The sequence below is a fragment of the Ranitomeya imitator genome, chromosome 7 (assembly GCF_032444005.1).
Source record: "Ranitomeya imitator isolate aRanImi1 chromosome 7, aRanImi1.pri, whole genome shotgun sequence".
NCBI lineage: Eukaryota > Metazoa > Chordata > Amphibia > Anura > Dendrobatidae > Ranitomeya > Ranitomeya imitator.
Window position 1 is genome coordinate 156,039,591 of NC_091288.1, and position 23,356 is coordinate 156,062,946.

The following is a 23,356-nucleotide window of genomic DNA, read 5'->3' on the forward strand; positions in this document are numbered from 1 at the left end:
ACTCCCAAGATACTATCTCACTCCACTATGCTTCCATTTTAAACATTATTAACTTTATTAATATTGATATTAGATAAATTGGTAATGTTTAACCATGTAATGTCTGGCATACAGGTTATCAACATAGCTGATGCATTGTTGAATTGAGAACAGAAATATTCTGCAATGAGATCCAAAAGTCTCAAAAAGCGTTGTATGTTGAGACTGAACATTTTCACCAGCCGACAGGTATGGGCCCACCAGCCGACAGGTATGGGCCCACCAGCCGACAGGTATGGGCCCACCAGCCCACAGGTATGGACCCACCAGCCCACAGGTATGGGCCGACCAGCACACAGGTATGGGCCGACCAGCACACAGGTATGGGCCGACCAGCACACAGGTATGGCCCGACCAGCACACAGGTATGGGCCGACCAGCACACAGGTATGGGCCGACCAGCACACAGGTATGGGCCGACCTGACCACAGGTATGGGCCGACCAGCCCACAGGTACGGGCCAACCAGCCGATAGGTATGGGCCGACCAGCACACAGGTATGGGCCGACCAGCACACAGGTATGGGCCGACCAGCACACAGGTATGGGCCGACCAGCCCACAGGTATGGGCCGACCAGCACACAGGTATGGGCCGACCAGCACACAGGTATGGGCCGACCAGCACACAGGTATGGGCCGACCAGCACACAGGTATGGGCCGACCAGCCCACAGGTATGGGCCGACCAGCCCACAGGTATGGGCCGACCAGCCCACAGGTATGGGCCGACCAGCCCACAGGTATGGGCCGACCAGCCCACAGGTATGGGCCGACCAGCCCACAGGTACGGGCCAACCAGCCGATAGGTATGGGCCGACCAACTCTCTAGATGTGTGGAGGGACAGGAGGATTGTGCAGTATGTATATAAATACGGTACCTAATCCCTTTTTTTTCTCCTGGGAGATAAGCCGCCACCAGAAGCTGACAGCGACTTTCATGACAAATGAACTCTCAGACCAGCTGTGCATTTGGCCGACAGCTATCTACGGTGTATGGGCATCCTTTAGTTTCTCTCTCACCTAATGAGTGAACATATATGGTTGTCAAACAGCTATCTAAAGGCCTACACTAGCCCGTCTAAGGCCACAATCACACGTTTATATCAGTATTTGTAAGCCAAAACCAGGAGTTTGCGTTTTTATAATACTTTTCCGCCGAATGTTCCACTCCTGATTTTGAATTAAAAATACGGATATAAATATTGACCAAATACTGAACGGGTGAACATGGCCTTAGACAAGCTAGAAATCAGAGACAGGTAAACACTCAGAAAACAAGCAAAACATTTATTTGTTGGGTGTGATAATTTTTAAGCAGATCTAAAAATTATTGTTACTTACAGCACATCGCCCTTGATAAGCAGGACATGTGCTGCAGAGAACGGCCAATGTGCACAGAACCTTTGTTAAAGCAATCACTCGGTGCATGTAGGATTTTGGTCATCCGGCCTAAACAGGCCACTAAATGTCCAGTGATCGACTTGCATGTAGCACAGCTGTGACTGTACCGTGTAAACCCAGAAATATTTGTATGGACAGCAGTGTGCCTGCTAAAGAGTCAGAATTTCCACAGTCCATTTAAAGACAGGGAGACAAAGCATTTACAGATATGTTCTAGAAGGAACTAGAAGTCCAAGTGTAAGTCACAAATGGTGACATCCTGCTTTTCACCCATTGTATTGTGCATACCTATGACTGTATCCAACATATTCATAATAAAGAATATTATTATTATTATTATATTCATCTTTGACTTAGTAACAAGATGAATGTCCATTACCTACAGGATGACTATTGCTATAACAGTGGGCATAGGCTACAGAAAACACTTATAAGATTCTTAGTATATAATCAATGGTTTATAAAATATACAGTGTGTATATGTGAAAGGTGATATAGCCGTGTGTCCGAGATAGCACAAAAAACACACAGTGAAGCTGCTTTTTGGGAGATAAAGCTTCAAAAGTACATATCTAGGAATCCCTTGGAGGGTGTAGCCGGCACTAGCCACTTATCTCTGTGCTCAAAGTCACATATCTTCCTGACTGCAAATGCATACGCGTATACTGGCATTAATGCAAGTCTGAATGAATTCAGTGTGCTATATATATATATATATATATATATATATATATATATATATATATATATATATATATATATATACACATATACAAGAACACTGCTCAAAAAAATAAAGGGAACACTAAAATCCCACATCCTAGATATCACTGAATGAAATATTCCAGTTGTACATCTTTGTTCATTACATAGTGGAATGTGTTGAGAATAAAACCTAACAAATGATCAATGTATGTCACAAACAATATCCCACGGAGGTCTGGAGTTGGAATGATGCTCAAAATCACTGTGGAAAACGAAGTTACAGGCTGATCCAACTTTAGTGGAAATGCCTCAAGACAAGGAAATGATGCTCAATAGTGTGTGTGGCCTCCACGTGCCTGTATGACCTCCCTACAACGCCTGGGCATGCTCCTGATGAGTCAGCAGATGGTCTCCTGAGGGATCTCCTCCCAGACCTGGGCTAAAGTATCCGCCAACTCCTGGACAGTCTGTGGTGCAACGTGACGTTGGTGGATGGTGCGAGACATGATGTCCCAGATGTGTTCATTCGGATTCAGGTCTGGGGAATGGGCAAGCCAGTCCATAGCTTCAATGCCTTCATCTTGCAGGAACTGCTGACACACTCCAGCCACATGAGGTCTGGCATTGTCCTGCATTAGGAGGAACCCAGGGCCAACTGCACCAGCATATGGTCTCACAAGGGGTCTGAGGATCTCATCTCGGTACCAAATGGCAGTCAGGCTACCTCTGGCGAGCACATGGAGGGCCCTCCAAAGAAATGCCACCCCACACCATTACTGACCCACTGCCAAACCGGTCATGCTGAAAGATGTAGCAGGCAGCAGATCGCTTTCCACGGCGTCTCCAGACTCTGTCATGTCTGTCACATTTGCTCAGTCTGAACCTGCTTTCATCTGTGAAGAGCACATGGCGCCAGTGCCAAATTTGCCAATCCTGGTGTTCTGTTGCAAATGCTAAGCGTGCTGCATAGTTTTGGGCTGTGAGCACAACCCCATCTGTGGACGTCGGGCACTCAGACCATCCTCATGAAGTCGGTTTCTAACCGTATGTGCAGACACATGCACCTGTGTGGCCTGCTGGAGGTCATTTTGAAGGGCTCTAGCAATGCTCCTCCCTGCACAAAGGCTGAAGTAGCGGTCCTGCTGCTGGGTTGTTGCCCTCCTACGGCCCCATCCATGTCTCCTGGTGTACTGGCTTGTCTCCTGGTAGCGCCTCCAGCCTCTGGACACTACGCTGACAGACACCGCAAACCTTCTTGCCACAGCTTGCATTGATGTGCCATCCTGGATGAGCTGCACTATCTGAGCCACTTGTGTGGGTTGTAGAGTCCGTCTCATGCTGCCACGAGTGTGAAAGCACAACCAAAATTCAAAAGTGACCAAAACATCAGCCGGAAAGCATTGGTACTGAGATGTGGTCTGTGGTCCCCACCTGCAGAACCACTCCTTTATTGAGTGTGTCTTGATATTTGCCAATAATTTCCATCTGTTGTCTATCCTATTTGCACAACAGCATGTGACTTTGATTGTCAAACAGTGTTGCTTCCTAAGTGGACAGTTTGATGTACTTGGAGTTATATTCTGTTGTTTAAGTGTCCCCTTTACTTCTTTGAGCAGTCTATATGTGTGTGTGTGTGTGTGTATATACATATATATATGTATATGTGTGTATATATATATATATATATATATATATATATATATGTGTGTATATATACATATATATATATATATATATAATTATAATATAAAAAAACAGGAACAGCATCTAGTACTACCTCAATGGTGTGCAAAACTCTCCCAACCAGCAGTCCAAACGGCCTCCAGTAATAATATCAAAAAAAGAAAAGCAGCACAAAAAATAATACAAAAAGTGGACTTTATTGCCTGAGCAGGCGTGGCAACGTTTCGGATATAAGAATCCTTTTTCAAGCAGTGAACATGTGAGTGAGACCTCTCTTTATACAGATACTAAACATATCCAATTAAAGCATTCATTATATTCAATATCATAAATGCTGAATCAGTGTAAATACCAATATTACAAAAATCAGTGCAGTAGTGTAATCAGTGCTTCACCTAAAACATTCATTATTCATAAATACAATGCATTACACATCCTGTGATTAATCTTAAAATTCTGCTCAATGAGCAATTAATACTCATAAAATCCAGGTGCTCCATTCCCCAGAATCATGGTTTTATCAAACTTACAGCGTTGTTTTCATATATGCCCCCATGTCTTCGGCGTCCTAGCGCACTCACTGCGCATGTCTATGACATCACTGCCAGCGTACTACATTTATTGTAGTGATTCAGCACTCCATACAGCGGTCTTTCCCTTGTATAAGATGGCGCCGCAGTCTTCTTGGCGGTACTGCGCAGCTGCGTGCCTGTGTACTATGGGTACGCTGGCAGTGATGTCATAGACATGCGCAGTGAGTGCGCTAGGACGCCGAAGACATGGGGGCATATATGAAAACAACGCTGTAAGTTTGATAAAACCATGATTCTGGGGAATGGAGCACCTGGATTTTATGAGTATTAATTGCTCATTGAGCAGAATTTTAAGATTAATCACAGGATGTGTAATGCATTGTATTTATGAATAATGAATGTTTTAGGTGAAGCACTGATTACACTACTGCACTGATTTTTGTAATATTGGTATTTACACTGATTCAGCATTTATGATATTGAATATAATGAATGCTTTAATTGGATATGTTTAGTATCTGTATAAAGAGAGGTCTCACTCACATGTTCACTGCTTGAAAAAGGATTCTTATATCCGAAACGTTGCCACGCCTGCTCAGGCAATAAAGTCCACTTTTTGTATCATTTTTTGTGCTGCTTTTCTTTTTTTGATATTATTACTGGAGGCCGTTTGGACTGCTGGTTGGGAGAGCTTTGCACACCATTGAGGTAGTACTAGATGCTGTTCCTGTTTTTTATATATATATATATATATATATATATATATATATATATATATATACACACACACATATATATATATATATATACATATATATACACATATATATATATATATGTATATACACACACACACACACACATATAGACTGCTCAAAGAAGTAAAGGGGACACTTAAACAACAGAATATAACTCCAAGTACATCAAACTGTCCACTTAGGAAGCAACACTGTTTGACAATCAAAGTCACATGCTGTTGTGCAAATAGGATAGACAACAGATGGAAATTATTGGCAAATATCAAGACACACTCAATAAAGGAGTGGTTCTGCAGGTGGGGACCACAGACCACATCTCAGTACCAATGCTTTCCGGCTGATGTTTTGGTCACTTTTGAATTTTGGTTGTGCTTTCACACTCGTGGCAGCATGAGACGGACTCTACAACCCACACAAGTGGCTCAGATAGTGCAGCTCATCCAGGATGGCACATCAATGCAAGCTGTGGCAAGAAGGTTTGCGGTGTCTGTCAGCGTAGTGTCCAGAGGCTGGAGGCGCTACCAGGAGACAAGCCAGTACACCAGGAGACATGGATGGGGCCGTAGGAGGGCAACAACCCAGCAGCAGGACCGCTACTTCAGCCTTTGTGCAGGGAGGAGCATTGCTAGAGCCCTTCAAAATGACCTCCAGCAGGCCACACAGGTGCATGTGTCTGCACAAACGGTTAGAAACCGACTTCATGAGGATGGTCTGAGTGCCCGACGTCCACAGATGGGGTTGTGCTCACAGCCCAAAACTATGCAGCACGCTTAGCATTTGCAACAGAACACCAGGATTGGCAAATTTGGCACTGGCGCCATGTGCTCTTCACAGATGAAAGCAGGTTCAGACTGAGCAAATGTGACAGACATGACAGAGTCTGGAGACGCCGTGGAAAGCGATCTGCTGCCTGCTACATCTTTCAGCATGACCGGTTTGGCAGTGGGTCAGTAATGGTGTGGGGTGGCATTTCTTTGGAGGGCCCTCCATGTGCTCGCCAGAGGTAGCCTGACTGCCATTAGGTAGAGATGAAATCCTCAGACCCCTTGTGAGACCATATGCTGGTGCAGTTGGCCCTGGGTTCCTCCTAATGCAGGACAATGCCAGACCTCATGTGGCTGGAGTGTGTCAGCAGTTCCTGCAAGATGAAGGCATTGAAGCTATGGACTGGCCCGCCCATTCCCCAGACCTGAATCCGAATGAACACATCTGGGACATCATGTCTCGCACCATCCACCAACGTCACGTTGCACCACAGACTGTCCAGGAGTTGGCGGATACTTTAGCCCAGGTCTGGGAGGAGATCCCTCAGGAGACCATCTGCTGACTCATCAGGAGCATGCCCAGGCGTTGTAGGGAGGTCATACAGGCACGTGGAGGCCACACACACTATTGAGCATCATTTCCTTGTCTTGAGGCATTTCCACTAAAGTTGGATCAGCCTGTAACTTCATTTTCCACAGTGATTTTGAGCATCATTCCAACTCCAGACCATTCCCCAGAATCATGGTTTTATCAAACTTACAGCGTTGTTTTCATATATGCCCCCATGTCTTCGGCGTCCTAGCGCACTCACTGCGCATGTCTATGACATCACTGCCAGCGTACTACATTTATTGTAGTGATTCAGCACTCCATACAGCGGTCTTTCCCTTGTATAAGATGGCGCCGCAGTCTTCTTGGCGGTACTGCGCAGCTGCGTGCCTGTGTACTATGGGTACGCTGGCAGTGATGTCATAGACATGCGCAGTGAGTGCGCTAGGACGCCGAAGACATGGGGGCATATATGAAAACAACGCTGTAAGTTTGATAAAACCATGATTCTGGGGAATGGAGCACCTGGATTTTATGAGTATTAATTGCTCATTGAGCAGAATTTTAAGATTAATCACAGGATGTGTAATGCATTGTATTTATGAATAATGAATGTTTTAGGTGAAGCACTGATTACACTACTGCACTGATTTTTGTAATATTGGTATTTACACTGATTCAGCATTTATGATATTGAATATAATGAATGCTTTAATTGGATATGTTTAGTATCTGTATAAAGAGAGGTCTCACTCACATGTTCACTGCTTGAAAAAGGATTCTTATATCCGAAACGTTGCCACGCCTGCTCAGGCAATAAAGTCCACTTTTTGTATCATTTTTTGTGCTGCTTTTCTTTTTTTGATATTATATATATATATATATATATATATATATATATGTGTGTGTGTGTGTGTGTGTGTGTGTATATACATATATGTGTGTATATATATATATATATATATATATACACCAAACATGTGTCCTGCACATAGTACAATTCCCCAATACATGAATATTATACCAAGTGCTCCATTTATTAGCGGGAGTGATCTGATGAAAGTGCAGAAAATAACCATGGGATATTCACTGCCACTGGCGGCCATTTAGGACAGTCTGTATTCCGCCCAGGTCACTGGAGACAGACTGCACTGAAGATCACGTCACATTATGTTTGCAGTGTACCATGGTGGTATACACCACACAGATTTCCTGACCTACACCAGTGCCTCCAATGTTTGTCTCTGTACAGGTATACAGTACTATGTGTCACCCATAGGTTACAGGCCGGAAATCTCATAAATGGCGCCCTAGACTGCTTTCCAGGTGTATATATGGCGACACTGTGTACACGGTGTGAATGTAGCCTTTATCAACCTTATACAACAGTATGCAGGAAAGAAGCTGGGAACTGATTCTGTACTTCATTAATAGTGTACATTAAGTTCTTGATATATGCTGTAATATTCACTTCAAAATCTCGTTCCCATCTCATGCACTGCATGATACGAGGGGTCACACCATTGGTACCCTCACCCCATCCCAACTGGTGGGGTGGCCACGCTTCTATGCATGCAAAAAAGTGGAGCAGTGGCAGCTCAAATGTGTGGCTCTCTCTGTTCACTCCTACGGGAGTTGTGCTGGGTCAGATCTTTCCATGATTCCCACAATAGAGAATGGAGAGAAATGTGCAAACTCTCGAACACTTTTCCATTCGGTCTCTGCCTTTAAGAGGCTACCAAACCAGACGGAACATGAGGCAAGGTCCTCTTTTAGTGATACATGTGCAAGCTTCTTTTAGGAATGGCCTTTTTAAGAGGTTTTCTAGAGAGTTGCAGGAAAGTAAATGTTGCAGGACTGACTCAATGTGTAAGTATTGGTCACTTCTTCATAACATCATCTTTTATCCTGCAGCCGGAAGCAAAAGCCCCCAATGCCGCCCACCGATGGCGTACAGCAGCGGTCCCCAACCTTTTCTACCTACTTGCAGATGTTGCAGGTCGTGTGGAGCTACAGAAGGGAGAAGACTATTAAAGAAATAACCGAGTGATGGCGCTTTCTTGCAGTGCTACGTTATCGCCATTAACCCCTTACCACGATTGCGTTACGTATTCACAGTGTGGTTTCATTTAGGACTTGGAACGATTCATAACATAAATGTAAAATAAGAATTTCTCAGGATTCGGGAAAGCAGAAATCTGAGCCAAAAAAGTGTTAGTAGTCGATTGCAAGTCCATTAATAAATGTAGTTATTCACAAAGTGATCCATAGACCAGCACACATAGGAGGAGCTCAGATAGACACAGGGGACGTCAGCACCGTGTAGGAGAACTAGTCTTACCCTGCAACCAACTGCTCGTCGCTTACAGGACATGGCTCTCTGGAATAGGAACGGGAGGGAGCCATCAACAAAGAAACGAGACAGCACAACAGTAAGAGCTGCGCCACTACAGCGGCACGGTGCACACAGCCTTGTAGGCTACGGCCACGGGATGGCAGAAGACATGGTGCAGCATGAAGGCCGGTTACAGCCATCTCCCATTTCAAGCCATTTCCCCCAATATATAGAATTTGCTGTGCTACCCATACATTGGGCTGTATGGTGCAACAAACAGGAAGCCAAAATGTATTAATGAATCCAGACAGCGGATACATGGCGCCCGATCCGAGCACAGAATGTACTTGGCTTAGTGTATGGCTATATGATTTCTGCCATGCATGTATGACTCAAGTGTAGCTACGTTTCAGAGAAAAAAAAAAACATACATTACCGAGCCGGACGGGAGAGCAGTGGAATAGTCAGATCCATAGCCGCGTCTCCCTGCCAGCTCCCCTGGAGGTCTCTTCCTATACATGCGGCAGGAGACCTGTCACTCAAAGGGAGCGGGCAGTGATGGGAAGGGGCGGCTTTTACAGCATCTTTCTCTGAAACAAGATTGTCATTTTCCAACTGAGAGCAATAATCTTGTTGTTATAATCCCTTTTAATGGATAACAAAAATTAAAATAAATGATTTTACAAAGCAAGATTTCGGGACTTCTTAGGTCTCATCAGGCATGGAAGCTTGCTTTATAATATTGGGTCTTTGTTCGCTATCCTAGTATCATCACTGCAAGATTATGGTCTTGTTTTTCCCAATCTTTTATAAAGTAACACGGTACCAAACCTTTTTTTCCTTTCTCTGAAACGTCGCAGCGTTTCGGGGTAAAACACACCCGGCCGAGCCGATATCACCAGAGCCAATGCATGCATCAGCCGTCGGGATCCCTTTAATGCTACAATGAGATGTAGAAACGTGGCCGCTGCCCCAAAAGTCTGTGTGCAGCGCCCGTCTGATCTGCAGCATTAGACAATACAAACTTACTGGACACTGGCTCACCTTGCAGGAAATGTTCACGGTTTACCATAAAGCATCCGCAAGCAAAAACAAGATGTTATTCCCACACATAGCAGACAGTGACATTTCTACAATGAGTGCACAGCAGCCAGAAGGCGGCCAATAGCTGATACATACAGGGACAGGTTACAGCTAGGCCTGTCCGGGACACAGCAGTTCGGCCTTGATGCAATAATTATGATTGTAGCCAGACTAATAAATCGGTGACGTTGTATATCTATACGGATGGCTCCCTGCATGTGCTTTGCATCTTACTTTCCGTGCGGAGGATCTTCACAGCCAACCTACAGGCGCTGGTGACCTCTGAGCTTATAGACATGGACACCTTCACACATTACAATAGTTTTTTCAGCAATTTGTCACCTGTGTGTTCTTGGAATCATTCTCTATCCAGGCTGGATTGTCGTAAGCTGGTTTTCTTTGTCCCAGCGATCAGCGTCCGTGAAGATATCGGGCAGTCATGTGTACAGCGAGTAGTAACAGGGACAAAAGTGGGGTTATCCTTAAATTAGAGGCTTACCCACAGCAGTCACACACTGACGTGTGAAATATTACTATCCGCTTATCAGCAGTGGGAGAACGAAGACGGTCAGTGACCTGGATCTACAAGGAATCCACAGCCTGATCCCTTATTAAGCTGGAGGCCTCATTCTCTTCTGCCCCATCCACATTTGTTGGCTGTACATGGCAAATAAATAAGTACACCCTCTACCATTTATATTGCTGAAATGTGAGAGTGTGCTGTGATTATTGTACTCACCTACCGCTGGTTTCTCTGGTGGCCAGTGCCGATCTGCTGCTCTTCTCAGTGACGTCACTGTAAGGAGACCTGTGGGAGACTAAAGTCTCTGTTGTACTGAAAGACTGTGATAGACTTACAGTATAGTAGTCACCTCCGGGTCACGCAGAGCAGTGACGCCATGTAGAAGAGCAGAAGGACAGGGCTGGACACCAGAGAACGCGGCAGTAGTGAGTACATTATTAGCGCACTCACACTACATTATATACACACACATCATAAAATGTTAGTGGGAGCGCTTCTGTAAGGAAAAATGGAAGCTAAATCTTATGGTATATCGGGTGGTGAAGGGTCACAAGTTCTCGAGGTGCAGAGTTCCTTGCAGAGAAGCCATCAATAGACAATGACCTATTGCTTAACTGAGGTTTTTGCTCTACATGTATTTGTTAAAAAATGTTTCCTAATTTGTTTTTATATCATGATGTTTTATGAAAGACAAAATGTATAATCCTTCAATTTTCAGACTGGCCACTGGCACTTCTACTTCTGGTCTTTTCAGGAAGAGTTTTCAGCAGGCGCCTTATCAGAGACAGGAAAGGCCTATGTACACAGCTGCTAACACAGGATCTACCAATCACCCTGCTCCCCTCCCGTTACGATGACCTTCGTACACACTCCTCAATTGCTTCATTACAAGAGTCTGTTTATTGCTGCTAGTGTGCGTGAAACAACAGGAAGAATCTAAAAAAAAAAAAAACATGACATACCAAAGAGACAAAACCGCAGTGTCAAAAACACAATAAAGATGCACGTAAAAAACGCACTGAAAAAACGTAATGGAAAAAAAAAAGAAGCAAGTAACCCAACTGGTGTAGAAAGGCTTCAGAATATCTCAGACTGCTAAAAACCCTTGCGGGATATTCACCGATTTAAAGGGGTATTCCCATCTCCAACATCTTATCCCCATATGTAGTAGATGTAATAATAATAATATTAGCAAATACCTCCAATTAGAAACGTAGAATAGTTCTTCTGATTTGCTATGTCTCTTTCCTCATGTGCAGATATTGCAGGACCTTAGTTATCCACGGTTACGACCACTAGGAATTAGCTAACTGTCACTATATCCGTGGTCGTAACCATGGATACCTAGGGTCCTGCAATGCCTGCACATGGGGAAAGGGAAGAACTATCCTACATTTCTAATCGGAGGAATTTGCTAATATTATTACACCTACTACATATTGGGAAAGGATCTAGAAGATGGGAATACCTATTTAAGCACCGTGGTCCCCACACTCAGTACAAAGGTCCACTATACCACTACCTAACCCACTAATACCTGCAGTCCAGAGGAATTTATGTAATCTGAACCAATAGAAAGGACTTCCAGTAAATCAGGATCACTGACCAGCCAAGAGGGTTTGGTTTAATGTTATAAGCTCAGAGATCACCTCCTGTTATGTCAGGTGCACGTTCAGCCACTCCCTGCTTCTCTTTTACACTCGCACAAGCTTATTTTTCCTTAACAATTGTGTTAATACTAAATCCTTATGACATGTAGAAGACACATAACCCAGCAGTATATGGCTTAGCAGTGAGTATTGTACTCTAGCACCCTCCATGCTATTCAGTTCACCTTATAGTCATCACACCTTATGTTACGATTTACACATGACATAAGCAATAATGTTGCTTTTTTGTCACCATTAAAACAAAAAAACTAACAAAAAAAAAAAAATCTGCTGTACTTTTTCCAGTTTTGTAATACCAAAGAAGTCCATCCATGTGACAGACTATATTCTCTAATCCGCCGGCACCTCTCACCAGCGAGGACATTAAACATTTTATGACTGTATCTTTGGACTGATACCTTTGCTTCTGTAGACATGTCTGCCTGTCACACGCTTTCTTTTTGAAAGATAATATTTGATTTAACAAATTAAGTGATAAAACTATGGCCCTGATTCACGAAAGCAAGTCTGTTTAAATCGTTTAGAAAAAGTCGCAACATTTTTGGACAATGCTGATTTACGCAGAAATTTTGCGACTTGGTCAAAATGGCCGGAGCTGGGGTGGCACTGAGGCGGGACGCCACCACTCATCTAATTCATGTTCCCTCCGATGGAAATCTTACTCCAGTTCCTGATTGGAGTAAAGGCTCATGAAGACGTCTGTGCAGACCAGTCCGCTCCCAGGCTGCAACGCACGGACTCAGCTCACTCGGTCCCAGGATCACAGCTTCATACATGTCTTTGAGGCCGTCATGCTCAGATGGAAAAACTGCAACCAGTCTGTGCATTAGGGGTCCGTGGTCAGACCGATGCGCACCGACATCTGCATGAGCTCTACGTTTTGCGCATGGAGGTGCACGCCACTTGTCAGATACTCCGGATTCAGGAGCGTGTGCCTCATAGTGAATCAGGAGCATAGGATTCTTACACAGCCCCTCTATTGGCGTGTATCCGGTCACAGAGGGGGGCAGCTAGAATCCAATAAGCAGACTTTTCCTAACTGATTAAGTTGCTGAATTTATAAAAACCAGTTATGCAAATGTAAAACTGCCAAACTAAAGAAGCCCTCCCATGAAGTTTTTTTTACTAAATCTGTGTGCATGAGCATGGAGCATAGTGTGTGTCAATATAGTTGCCTACCACTGCCTTCTCCGCGGTCCAGCACCGTTCTGCTGATCTTCTCAGTGACGTCACCGCACGTCAGCCTGTCCGAGTCCCTCTATGCCCTGTGTGTGAGCCGGAAGCCTCTTTTACCATGTTAGTCTATGGGGGCTCGTTCTGACGCTCCACAGACTTACATTGTGAAAATCACTTCTGGTTCTGAGAGTATGACCCGGAGAGTCTGCAGAGCGGTGATGTTAGGGAATAGAAGCAGATCAGCGCTGAATCCTGGAGAAAGTGGTAGTAGTAGTATATTAACACACACTTTACACTATGCACAGATTAAGCAAAAAAAAAAAAAAAAAACTTCATGGGACGGCTCCTTTAAATCGAATGCTAATGGCCACACAGTTTTTTTTTTCAGGTAGACAGCAGCTTTACTGAAAGCATCGCACGGCCACTAACAGTCAATGCCAGTGGTCATGGGCATCGCAGCTGGCACTGTGGCACACAGCCACCAACTTTTTCAATAACTATCGATGGTGGATCAAGAGAGGCTCAAATAAAACGGGCTTAGGAGCCGTCACCACAATCTAATTTGGCAGATAATGCGTCTGTGCCGTGCTTTACATGTAGGATACGGTAGAATGTAACACTGCATGTATACTTAATGTAGCATTAATATCGTACTTGGAGTCTCCATCGGGATCTTCAGCAATGTCCCCAGTGTTATTTAAGGCATAGCAGCTTCTTGGATTACCTAGAACAAGTCTTCAGTTAGTCTTTGTGAAATACAACAGTTTGGAACAAATGTGACTCTAGGTAAAGTAAATGGTAACCTTCAGGAAAGGCACGATAACAGAATGGCATTGGATCATGCAAGGGTCTTATTCGAAAATTAGAGCAGTGTGATACAACAGGGGAGCTGGCAAAAGGCATATCATTTACCAACTAGTATAGGGGATGTCATCAGAAAACTAACTATTGCTTAACCCCTTCATCACAGCGAGATTTTGAAAGCTAGAAAACGGTCTGCACCCAAAACGTTGCAGGATATGTGTATCTGCATGCCAATTGTCTGTCCATGAGGTCTCCATGAAATGCTGGCGTGCCTACAGCGTACTGTATGTATCTCTCTTCATGGATTAGACATTATCTTCTCCTGGATGGTCTTACAGGACTTACTGGTGGAACCAGTCCAGAAAGCCATATATCCAGCAAGTATCTGCCATATACCCAGCAAGTATTATCTGCCATATATCCAGCAAGTATTATCTGCCATATATCCAGCAAGTATTATCTGCCATATATCCAGCAAGTATCTGCCATATATCCAGCAAGTATTATCTGCCATATATCCAGCAAGTATCTGCCATATACCCAGCAAGTATTATCTGCCATATATCCAGCAAGTATCTGCCACATATCCAGCAAGTATTATCTGCCATATATCCAGCAAGTATTATCTGCCATATATCCAGCAAGTATTATCTGCCATATATCCAGCAAGTATTATCTGCCATATATCCAGCAAGTATCTGCCACATATCCAGCAAGTATTATCTGCCATATATCCAGCAAGTATTATCTGCCATATATCCAGCAATTATCTGCCATATATCCAGCAAGTATCTGCCATATATCCAGGAAGTATTTGCCATATATCCAGCAAGTATTATCTGCCATATACCCAGCAAGTATCTGCCATATATCCAGCAAGTATTATCTGCCATATATCCAGCAATTATCTGCCATATATCCAGCAAGTATCTGCCATATATCCAGCAAGTATTATCTGCCATATATCCAGCAATTATCTGCCATATATCCAGCAAGTATCTGCCATATATCCAGGAAGTATTTGCCATATATCCAGCAAGTATTATCTGCCATATACCCAGCAAGTATCTGCCATATATCCAGCAAGTATTTTCCATATATCCAGCAAGTATCTGCCATATATCCAGCAAGTATTATCTGCCATATATCCAGCAAGTATCTGCCATATATCCAGCAAGTATTATCTGCCATATACCCAGCAAGTATCTGCCATATATCCAGCAAGTATTATCTGCCATATATCCAGCAAGTATTATCTGCCATATACCCAGCAAGTATCTGCCATATATCCAGCAATTATCTGCCATATATCCAGTAAGTATTATCTGCCATATATCCAGCAAGTATCTGCCATATATCCAGCAAGTATTTTCCATATATCCAGCAATTATCTGCCATATATCCAGCAATTATCTGCCATATACCCAGCAAGTATCTGCCATATATCCAGCAGGTATTTGCCATATATCCAGCAATAGGGTTGAGCGACTTTTACTTTTTTAGGGTCGAGTCAGGTTTCGCTAAACTCGACTATCTCTAAAGTCGAGTCGAGTGAAATCAGCCGATTATGGCGAAAAGTCGAGGATCGACCGAAACACGAAACCCAATGCAAAGTCAATGGGATATTTTTTTTTTTTTTTCTCTCTCTCTCTCCTCCGTCCCTGAACAGAAAAGCTGGTGTTACACATTTCAAATCGCTACAGCGCACAAGCGACAAGATGACGATAGGCGTCCACGCCCCTAAGACCTATGTCATCACTCTGCCCACGCTCCTTCATTGGCTGAAAAAATGGCGCCAAGCGCATCTTACAAAACGCGACTTTGGCGCGAAAGTCGCGTACCGCATGGCCGACCCCACACAGGGATCGGGTCGGGTTTCATGAAACCCGACTTTGGCAAAAGTCGGCGACTTTTGAAAATGAACGATCCGTTTCGCTCAACCCTATCCAGCAAGTATTATCTGCCATATATCCAGCAAGTATCTGCCATATATCCAGCAAGTATCTGCCACATATCCAGCAAGTATTATCTGCCGTATATCCAGCAAGTATCTGCCATATATCCAGCAAGTATTATCTGCCATATATCCAGCAAGTATTATCTGCCATATATCCAGCAATTATTATCTGCCATATATCCAGCAAGTATTATCTGCCATATATCCAACAATTATCTGCCATATATCCAGCAATTATCTGCCATATATCCAGCAAGTATTATCTGCCATATATCCAGCAATTATCTGCCATATACCCAGCAAGTATTATCTGCCATATATCCAGCAAGTATTTGCCATATATCCAGCAAGTATCTGCCATATATCCAGCAATTATTATCTGCCATATATCCAGCAAGTATTTGCCATATATCCAGCAAGTATTTGCCATATATCCAGCAAGTATTATCTGCCATATATCCAGCAAGTATTATCTGCCATATATCCAGCAAGTATTATCTGCCATATATCCAGCAAGTATCATCTGCCATATATCCAGCAAGTATCATCTGCCATATATCCAGCAAGTATCATCTGCCATATATCCAGCAAGTATCATCTGCCATATATCCAGCAAGTATTATCTGCCATATATCCAGCAAGTATTATCTGCCATATATCCAGCAAGTATCTGCCATATATCCAGCAAGTATCTGCCATATATCCAGGAAGTATTTGCCATATATCCAGCAAGTATTATCTGCCATATACCCAGCAAGTATCTGCCATATATCCAGCAAGTATTTTCCATATATCCAGCAAGTATCTGCCATATATCCAGCAAGTATTATCTGCCATATATCCAGCAAGTATCTGCCATATATCCAGCAAGTATTATCTGCCATATACCCAGCAAGTATCTGCCATATATCCAGCAAGTATTATCTGCCATATATCCAGCAAGTATTATCTGCCATATACCCAGCAAGTATCTGCCATATATCCAGCAAGTATTATCTGCCATATATCCAGCAATTATCTGCCATATATCCAGTAAGTATTATCTGCCATATATCCAGCAAGTATTATCTGACATATATCCAGCAAGTATTATCTGCCATATACCCAGCAAGTATCTGCCATATATCCAGCAAGTATTATCTGACATATATCCAGCAAGTATTATCTGCCATATATCCAGCAAGTATTATCTGCCATATATCCAGCAATTATCTGCCATATATCCAGCAAGTATTATCTGCCATATATCCAGCAATTATCTGCTATATCCAGCAATTATCTGCCATATATTCAGCAAGTATTATCTGCCATATATCCAGCAAGTATCTGCCATATATCCAGCAAGTATTATCTGCCATATATCCAGCAAGTATCTGCCATATATCCAGCAAGTATCTGCCATATACCCAGCAACTATTATCTGCCATATATCCAGCAAGTATTTGCCATATATCCAGCAAGTATTATCTGCCATATATCCAGCAAGTATTATCTGCCATATATCCAGCAATTATCTGCCATATATCCAGCAAGTATTATCTGACATATATCCAGCAAGTATTATCTGCCATATACCCAGCAAGTATCTGCCATATATCCAGCAAGTATTATCTGACATATATCCAGCAAGTATTATCTGCCATATATCCAGCAAGTATTATCTGCCATATATCCAGCAATTATCTGCCATATATCCAGCAAGTATTATCTGCCATATATCCAGCAATTATCTGCTATATCCAGCAATTATCTGCCATATATTCAGCAAGTATTATCTGCCATATATCCAGCAAGTATCTGCCATATATCCAGCAAGTATTATCTGCCATATATCCAGCAAGTATCTGCCATATATCCAGCAAGTATCTGCCATATACCCAGCAACTATTATCTGCCATATATCCAGCAAGTATTTGCCATATATCCAGCAAGTATTATCTGCCATATATCCAGCAAGTATTTGCCATAAACCCAGCAAGTATTATCTGCCATATATCCAGCAAGTATTATCTGCCATATATCCATCAAGTATCTGCCATATATCCAGCAAGTATTTTCCATATATCCAGCAATTATCTGCCATATATCCAGCAAGTATTTGCCATGTATCCATGCAAACCCCATTGAGTATTATCAATTGTATCTTTATTATCTGGTTGATGTCTGTGGTACTGTGGACGGGCGTTAAGCTGCACTATGCGTAAGTTTTATTTCACATCCCTTTCCATGTGGTTTGACTAAATGGTTATTTATGGTTTACATTATATGTATATTTGCTTACCATTTTGCCATCCCTGGTACTTAGAGCTCACTTACTCTGTTCCTTCATTACCCACAGCCTGATATTACTCCGCTCTGCCACCAATTCTTACTTGGAGTATTTTTCCTCCTTTTTTTGATCAATCTTACATGAATCATATTGATTGATGTTTTATTTTGATATGTATCTATTTTGAATAAAATGTATTTCATTTTCATATTTACCTCATTTGAGCGGTGTGTTTTGGATACTTTGTATCCTTTCCTTAGGCTGTATTTAGAAAGTTGCATAAGTTTGCATTTTGGGAGCAAATGAACAATAAAACAAACTGTGTGCACAGACTTTACTGTAGGAGATGCACTCACTTGTCTGTAAGGATTGTGTCTCTGGAGCTCTCTGGAAAGGATAGCGGAAGAGCAGCTTATTTCCACGGCTTCCTGAACTCACCAGAATGACACTTATAGGGCTTGTGTTCTCGCCCATCGTCTCTGAATCCTGCAAAGTACAAGCAATCGTCAGTGCACGGTAACAACAGAGATCTTAGCAGAAATACCGCCCAAAAGGGACAAGGGTGACAGCGAGCGCACAGCAGAAATATCGCCCAGAAGGGAGAAGGGTGACAGCAAGCGCACAGCAGAAATGTCGCCCAGAAGGGTGACAGCGAGCGCACAGCAGAAATGTCGCCCAGAAGGGTGACGGTGAGCGCACAGCAGAAATGTCGCCCAGAAGGGTGACGGTGAGCGCACAGCAGAAATGTCGCCCAGAAGGGTGACGGTGAGCGCACAGCAGAAATGTCGCCCAGAAGGGTGACGGTGAGCGCACTGCAGAACTGTCGCCCAGAAGGGTGACGGTGAGCGCACAGCAGAAATGTCGCCTAGAAGGGTGACGGTGAGAGCACAGCAGAAATGTCGCCTAGAAGGGTGACGGTGAGCGCACAGCAGAAATGTCGCCCAGAAGGGCAACAGCAAGCGCACAGCAGAAATGTCGCCCAGAAGGGTGACGGCGAGCGCACAGCAGAAATGTCACCCAAAAGGGAGAAGGGCGACAGCTAGTGCACAGCAGAAATGCCGCCCAGAAGGGTGGCGGCGAGCGCACAGCAGAAATGTCGCCCAGAAGGGAGAAGGGTGACAGCGAGCGCACAGCAGAAATGTCACCCAGAAGGGAGGTGGGTGACGGCGAGCGTATAGCAGAAATGTCACCCAGAAGGGAGATGGGTGACGGCGAGCGTATAGCAGAAATGTCACCCAGAAGGGAGAAGGGTGACAGCGAGCGCACAGCAGAAATGTCACCCAGAAGGGAGATGGGTGACGGCGAGCGTATAGCAGAAATGTCAGCCAGAAGGGAGATGGGTGACAGCGAGCGCACAGCAGAAATGTCGCCCAGAAGGGAGATGGGTGACGGCGAGCGCACAGCAGAAATGTCGCCCAGAAGGGAGATGGGTGACGGCGAGCGTATAGCAGAAATGTCACCCAGAAAGGAGATGGGTGACGGCGAGCGTATAGCAGAAATGTCACCCAGAAGGGAGATGGGTGACGGCGAGCGTATAGCAGAAATGTCGCCCAGAAGGGAGATGAGTGACGGCGAGCACACAGCAGAAATGTCGCCCAGAAGGGAGATGGGTGACGGCGAGCGTATAGCAGAAATGTCAGCCAGAAGGGTGATGGTGAGCGCACAGCAGAAATGTCGTCCAGAAGGGAGAAGGGTGACGGCGAGCGCACAGCAGAAATGTCACCCAGAAGGGAGATGGGTGACGGCGAGCGTATAGCAGAAATGTCGCCCAGAAGGGAGAAGGGTGACAGCGAGCGCACAGAATGGGAGACGGCTGCAGGGCCTCCTATTTATCCTGAGACGCCCTCATGTACTAAGCCAGTTGCAGTTGCTCCCAGGAGCACAATTAGTTGCCATGGGTAACACCATAAGGCCATGTTCACACTTTGCGGTTTTTACTGCGGAACCGCGGCGATTTTGCAGCTGCGGGTCCGCTGCAGTTTCCATTGCGTTTACAGTAACTTGTAAACCCTATGGAAACCGCAAACTGCTGTGCACATGCTGCAGGAAAAACTACGCAGAAACGCAGCGGTTTACAACCCGCAGCATGTCACTTCTTTGTGCAGAATCGCAGCGATTCTGCACCCATACAAATGCATTGATCTGCGGGTAATGTGCGGGTGGTACCCGGGGTGGAGGAGAGGAGACTCTCCTCCAGGCCCTGGGAACCATATTTGTGTAAAAAAAAAAAAAGAATTAAAATAAAGAATAATGATATACTCACCCTCTGAAGTCTCAGCGCTGTATGCGGCCATCCGGTCTCAGGTTTGGTATGCGACCAGGACCTGCGGTCACATGACCGTGACATCACGAAGGTCCTTCTCGCACAGCATCTTTGGAACCGGACCGCCGCGTGCAGCGCCGAGGAGATCGGGACGTCAGAGGGTGAGTATATCATGATTTTTATTATTTTTAACATTACTATTGATGCTGTATATTGCTGCATATGCAGCATCAATAGTAGGAGTAAATCCCGCAGCGGAAACCGCAGGACAAAACGTGATAAATCTGCAGGGATAACCGCAGCGGGTTTGCCCTGCAGATTTATCAAATCCGCTGCGGGAGAACCCGCAGGGACCCGACGCTTCGTGTGAACATAGCCTCAGGAGGATGTCTGCACACCAGCTTACTAAGGGTATGTGCACACGTTGCGGATTTTACTGCGGATCTGCAGCAGTTTTCCATGAATTGTACAGTACCATGTAAACCTATGGAAAACCAAATCCGCAGTGCACATGCTGCAGAAAAAAAACGCGCGGAAACGTAGCGCTGTGTATTCCGCAGCATGTCAATGCTTTGTGCGGATTCCGCAGCGGTTTACACCTGCTCCATAATAGGAATCCGCAGGTGGAATCAGCACAAAAACCGCAGGAAATCTGCAGTGCGTTTTACCTGCGGAATGTGGGTTTCCTATGACACCCACTAGAAGTGACTGCAGGACACACCGCCTGTTAGCTTTCAGGTAAATGGTAGTTTATTTGCAATTATCTAATCACTCATGTCCCAGAGCGGCCATGTTTGTCGCCCACCTGAGCTGTAGCCCCAGCACTGGCTCCTACCAGCAGAAATTACATATAGACCATAACCCCAGGCTTATAGGAAACGTCCCTCCTCCTGCAGTGTGGGGGCGTGCTGCACACTGGTGTCGGTACCGTCCTGCCCGCTATTACACTGACCGGCTGCACACGGCGAGCACCGGGCTCGGAAACACACGGAAAGCTCACGAAACACAGATTGTAGCCACGCCTACCTGTGCACTTTCCAGCTAATGACAGCTCTCCACACAGATTGACTACAATATGATAGAAGAGGTGCGATTGGCTCACTCTGCTGCCAATCCTGTCTCTTGTCTCCCCTTCTAGTGAGCGCTAGAGGGAGAGTTGTAGTTCTGGTATTACTGTACTCGCGCGTGGGCTCCAAGAAAAAGGCCGCCAACTCACTCTGAGGGCGATGGGAGAGCGATGCCTGCAGCTTTTCAACTTGAATCCTCATATCTTACTATTTTATGATGAGGATATTATTATTTTCTATCTTTTCCATCATGGAATTGGAAAAATGAGGCCACATAATCATTTTTATTTAGGGGTCCACAAGATAATGTGGCGAATAACTCCCCAAAAAGGAGCATTTCCTTATAGTGATTTCTATGGGGAAAACTGTTGGTTTATGAACTCCTCAAAAATCTTGGTGTGAACATGAATATAGCCATGAAGAGGTTTTTTTCTGACTAGTTTTTGGAGCCTTGTGCACACTGCGTCTTTTTTATACAGAATCTGCCTCAAAATATGGACGTAACGCGCCACAATGTCAAAGCGACATTACTCTGTGCATTTTCTGGCTTTAGTTACTTATCTGCTTCAGTATAGGGAATCCAGGAGTTCATTGTTTGGGCGGCGTTTGCCCTCCTAACACGTGACATAGTAAAGAGGCGCTGCAGAAAGCAGTCACATCGCCGGCAGAGCCGTGTCAGGAATAAGCTGGGGCTACTTTTGACCACTTCAGAGTTTGGTGACGTGTTCAATCTTTGTGCAGCTATAGGGTCAAATATAAAGGACAGTAGGGAAAAACAGTGATGCTGCTTCAGGAAAAACACTGCCAGCATTTTCTTACAGCGGCTTTACCCAGAAAAAAACTGCTGCAACGGCAGAGCAGAAATGTTGTGGGAACAAACCCCATCAAGTTTTTTTCTTTCCCCTCCCACAGAGAGTTTGAAGAGCTCCAGGGTGGGTGGATGGGGGAGAAAGTTCTTCACTACTTTGAAGCGGATACTGAAGACAACCTCTCCAAACTAGCCATTGTCCAATCCAAAGGCTGCAAAAAATCTGTTCAGGGAACAAAAAAAATTTTCAAAATTCTTTCAAAACCTCTTAAGGAAAAGAAAACTCCAAATACTCCAGAAAATAAGAGTTTCTTGAAACAATTTCTGCTTTAAAAATCTGTGTAAACATAGCCTTATAGCGCCCTATCATCCTTCTAGTAACGTTTCCATTCTACCCCTTAGTATAGATGTTGCAGCAATTAGTCCAAAAGCTAAGTTTCATTCAGGAAGCAAATTATGCGCTTCTAAATCCTATTATCTCCCTCCTGCTGAGCCCCGACATGTCTAAACCACGTCTGGCATTACTCTACCGAGGAGAGCCCACTTGATTTACAGGGTGCGTGTCTTCAGTAGCACAAGCCATGCACAATGTACGGGCACTACCGTGTACGAGCACTACAATGGCATATTTGCAATTTTCACTGAGCAACATACAATCTTTGGTTTGTATCTCGAAAACAAATATGGAGTAAAAATCTTCACTACATCTGTTGATGAATTCCCACAGGGGTATAATTTCCATAAAGAGGTCACTTGGCTGGATGTGGAGGGGTTGCTGTTCTGGCATTTAAGGGCTTCTTCAAACTATTCTAGGAAAATTTGCTCTACAAAAGTCAAATTGTAATTTTTCCCTCCCGAGCTCTACCAGTAGTGTAGAGCCACAGATGAGGTATTGCCACCATCAGGAGAAACTGTGTAAGAAAATATGAGGTTATTATTATTATTTATTATGCGCTCCTCTTCTGAGAA

General features: G+C 44.2%; 1 protein-coding gene across 5 annotated transcripts in view; it reads right to left on the reverse strand.

Moving 5' to 3' along the window:
• The window catches only part of NPRL3 (NPR3 like, GATOR1 complex subunit), an 83,287-nt gene extending 61,743 nt beyond the window's left edge, over positions 1 to 21,544 (reverse strand). For 3 of the 5 annotated variants that reach the window (XM_069733942.1, XM_069733940.1, XM_069733943.1), the window contains exons 1-3: positions 21,318 to 21,544; positions 18,606 to 18,735; positions 13,874 to 13,943 (exon numbers count right to left, since the gene is read on the reverse strand). In XM_069733942.1, coding sequence (XP_069590043.1) covers positions 13,874 to 13,943; positions 18,606 to 18,723 — 188 coding nt within the window. In that variant the 5' untranslated portion in view covers positions 18,724 to 18,735; positions 21,318 to 21,544. Of the gene's footprint in view, positions 1 to 8,773; positions 8,813 to 13,873; positions 13,944 to 18,605; positions 18,736 to 21,317 lie in introns of all 5 variants that reach the window. The other 2 variants (XM_069733945.1, XM_069733941.1) reach the window with 2 other exon arrangements.
• Between the last annotated feature and the right edge of the window lie 1,812 nt (positions 21,545 to 23,356).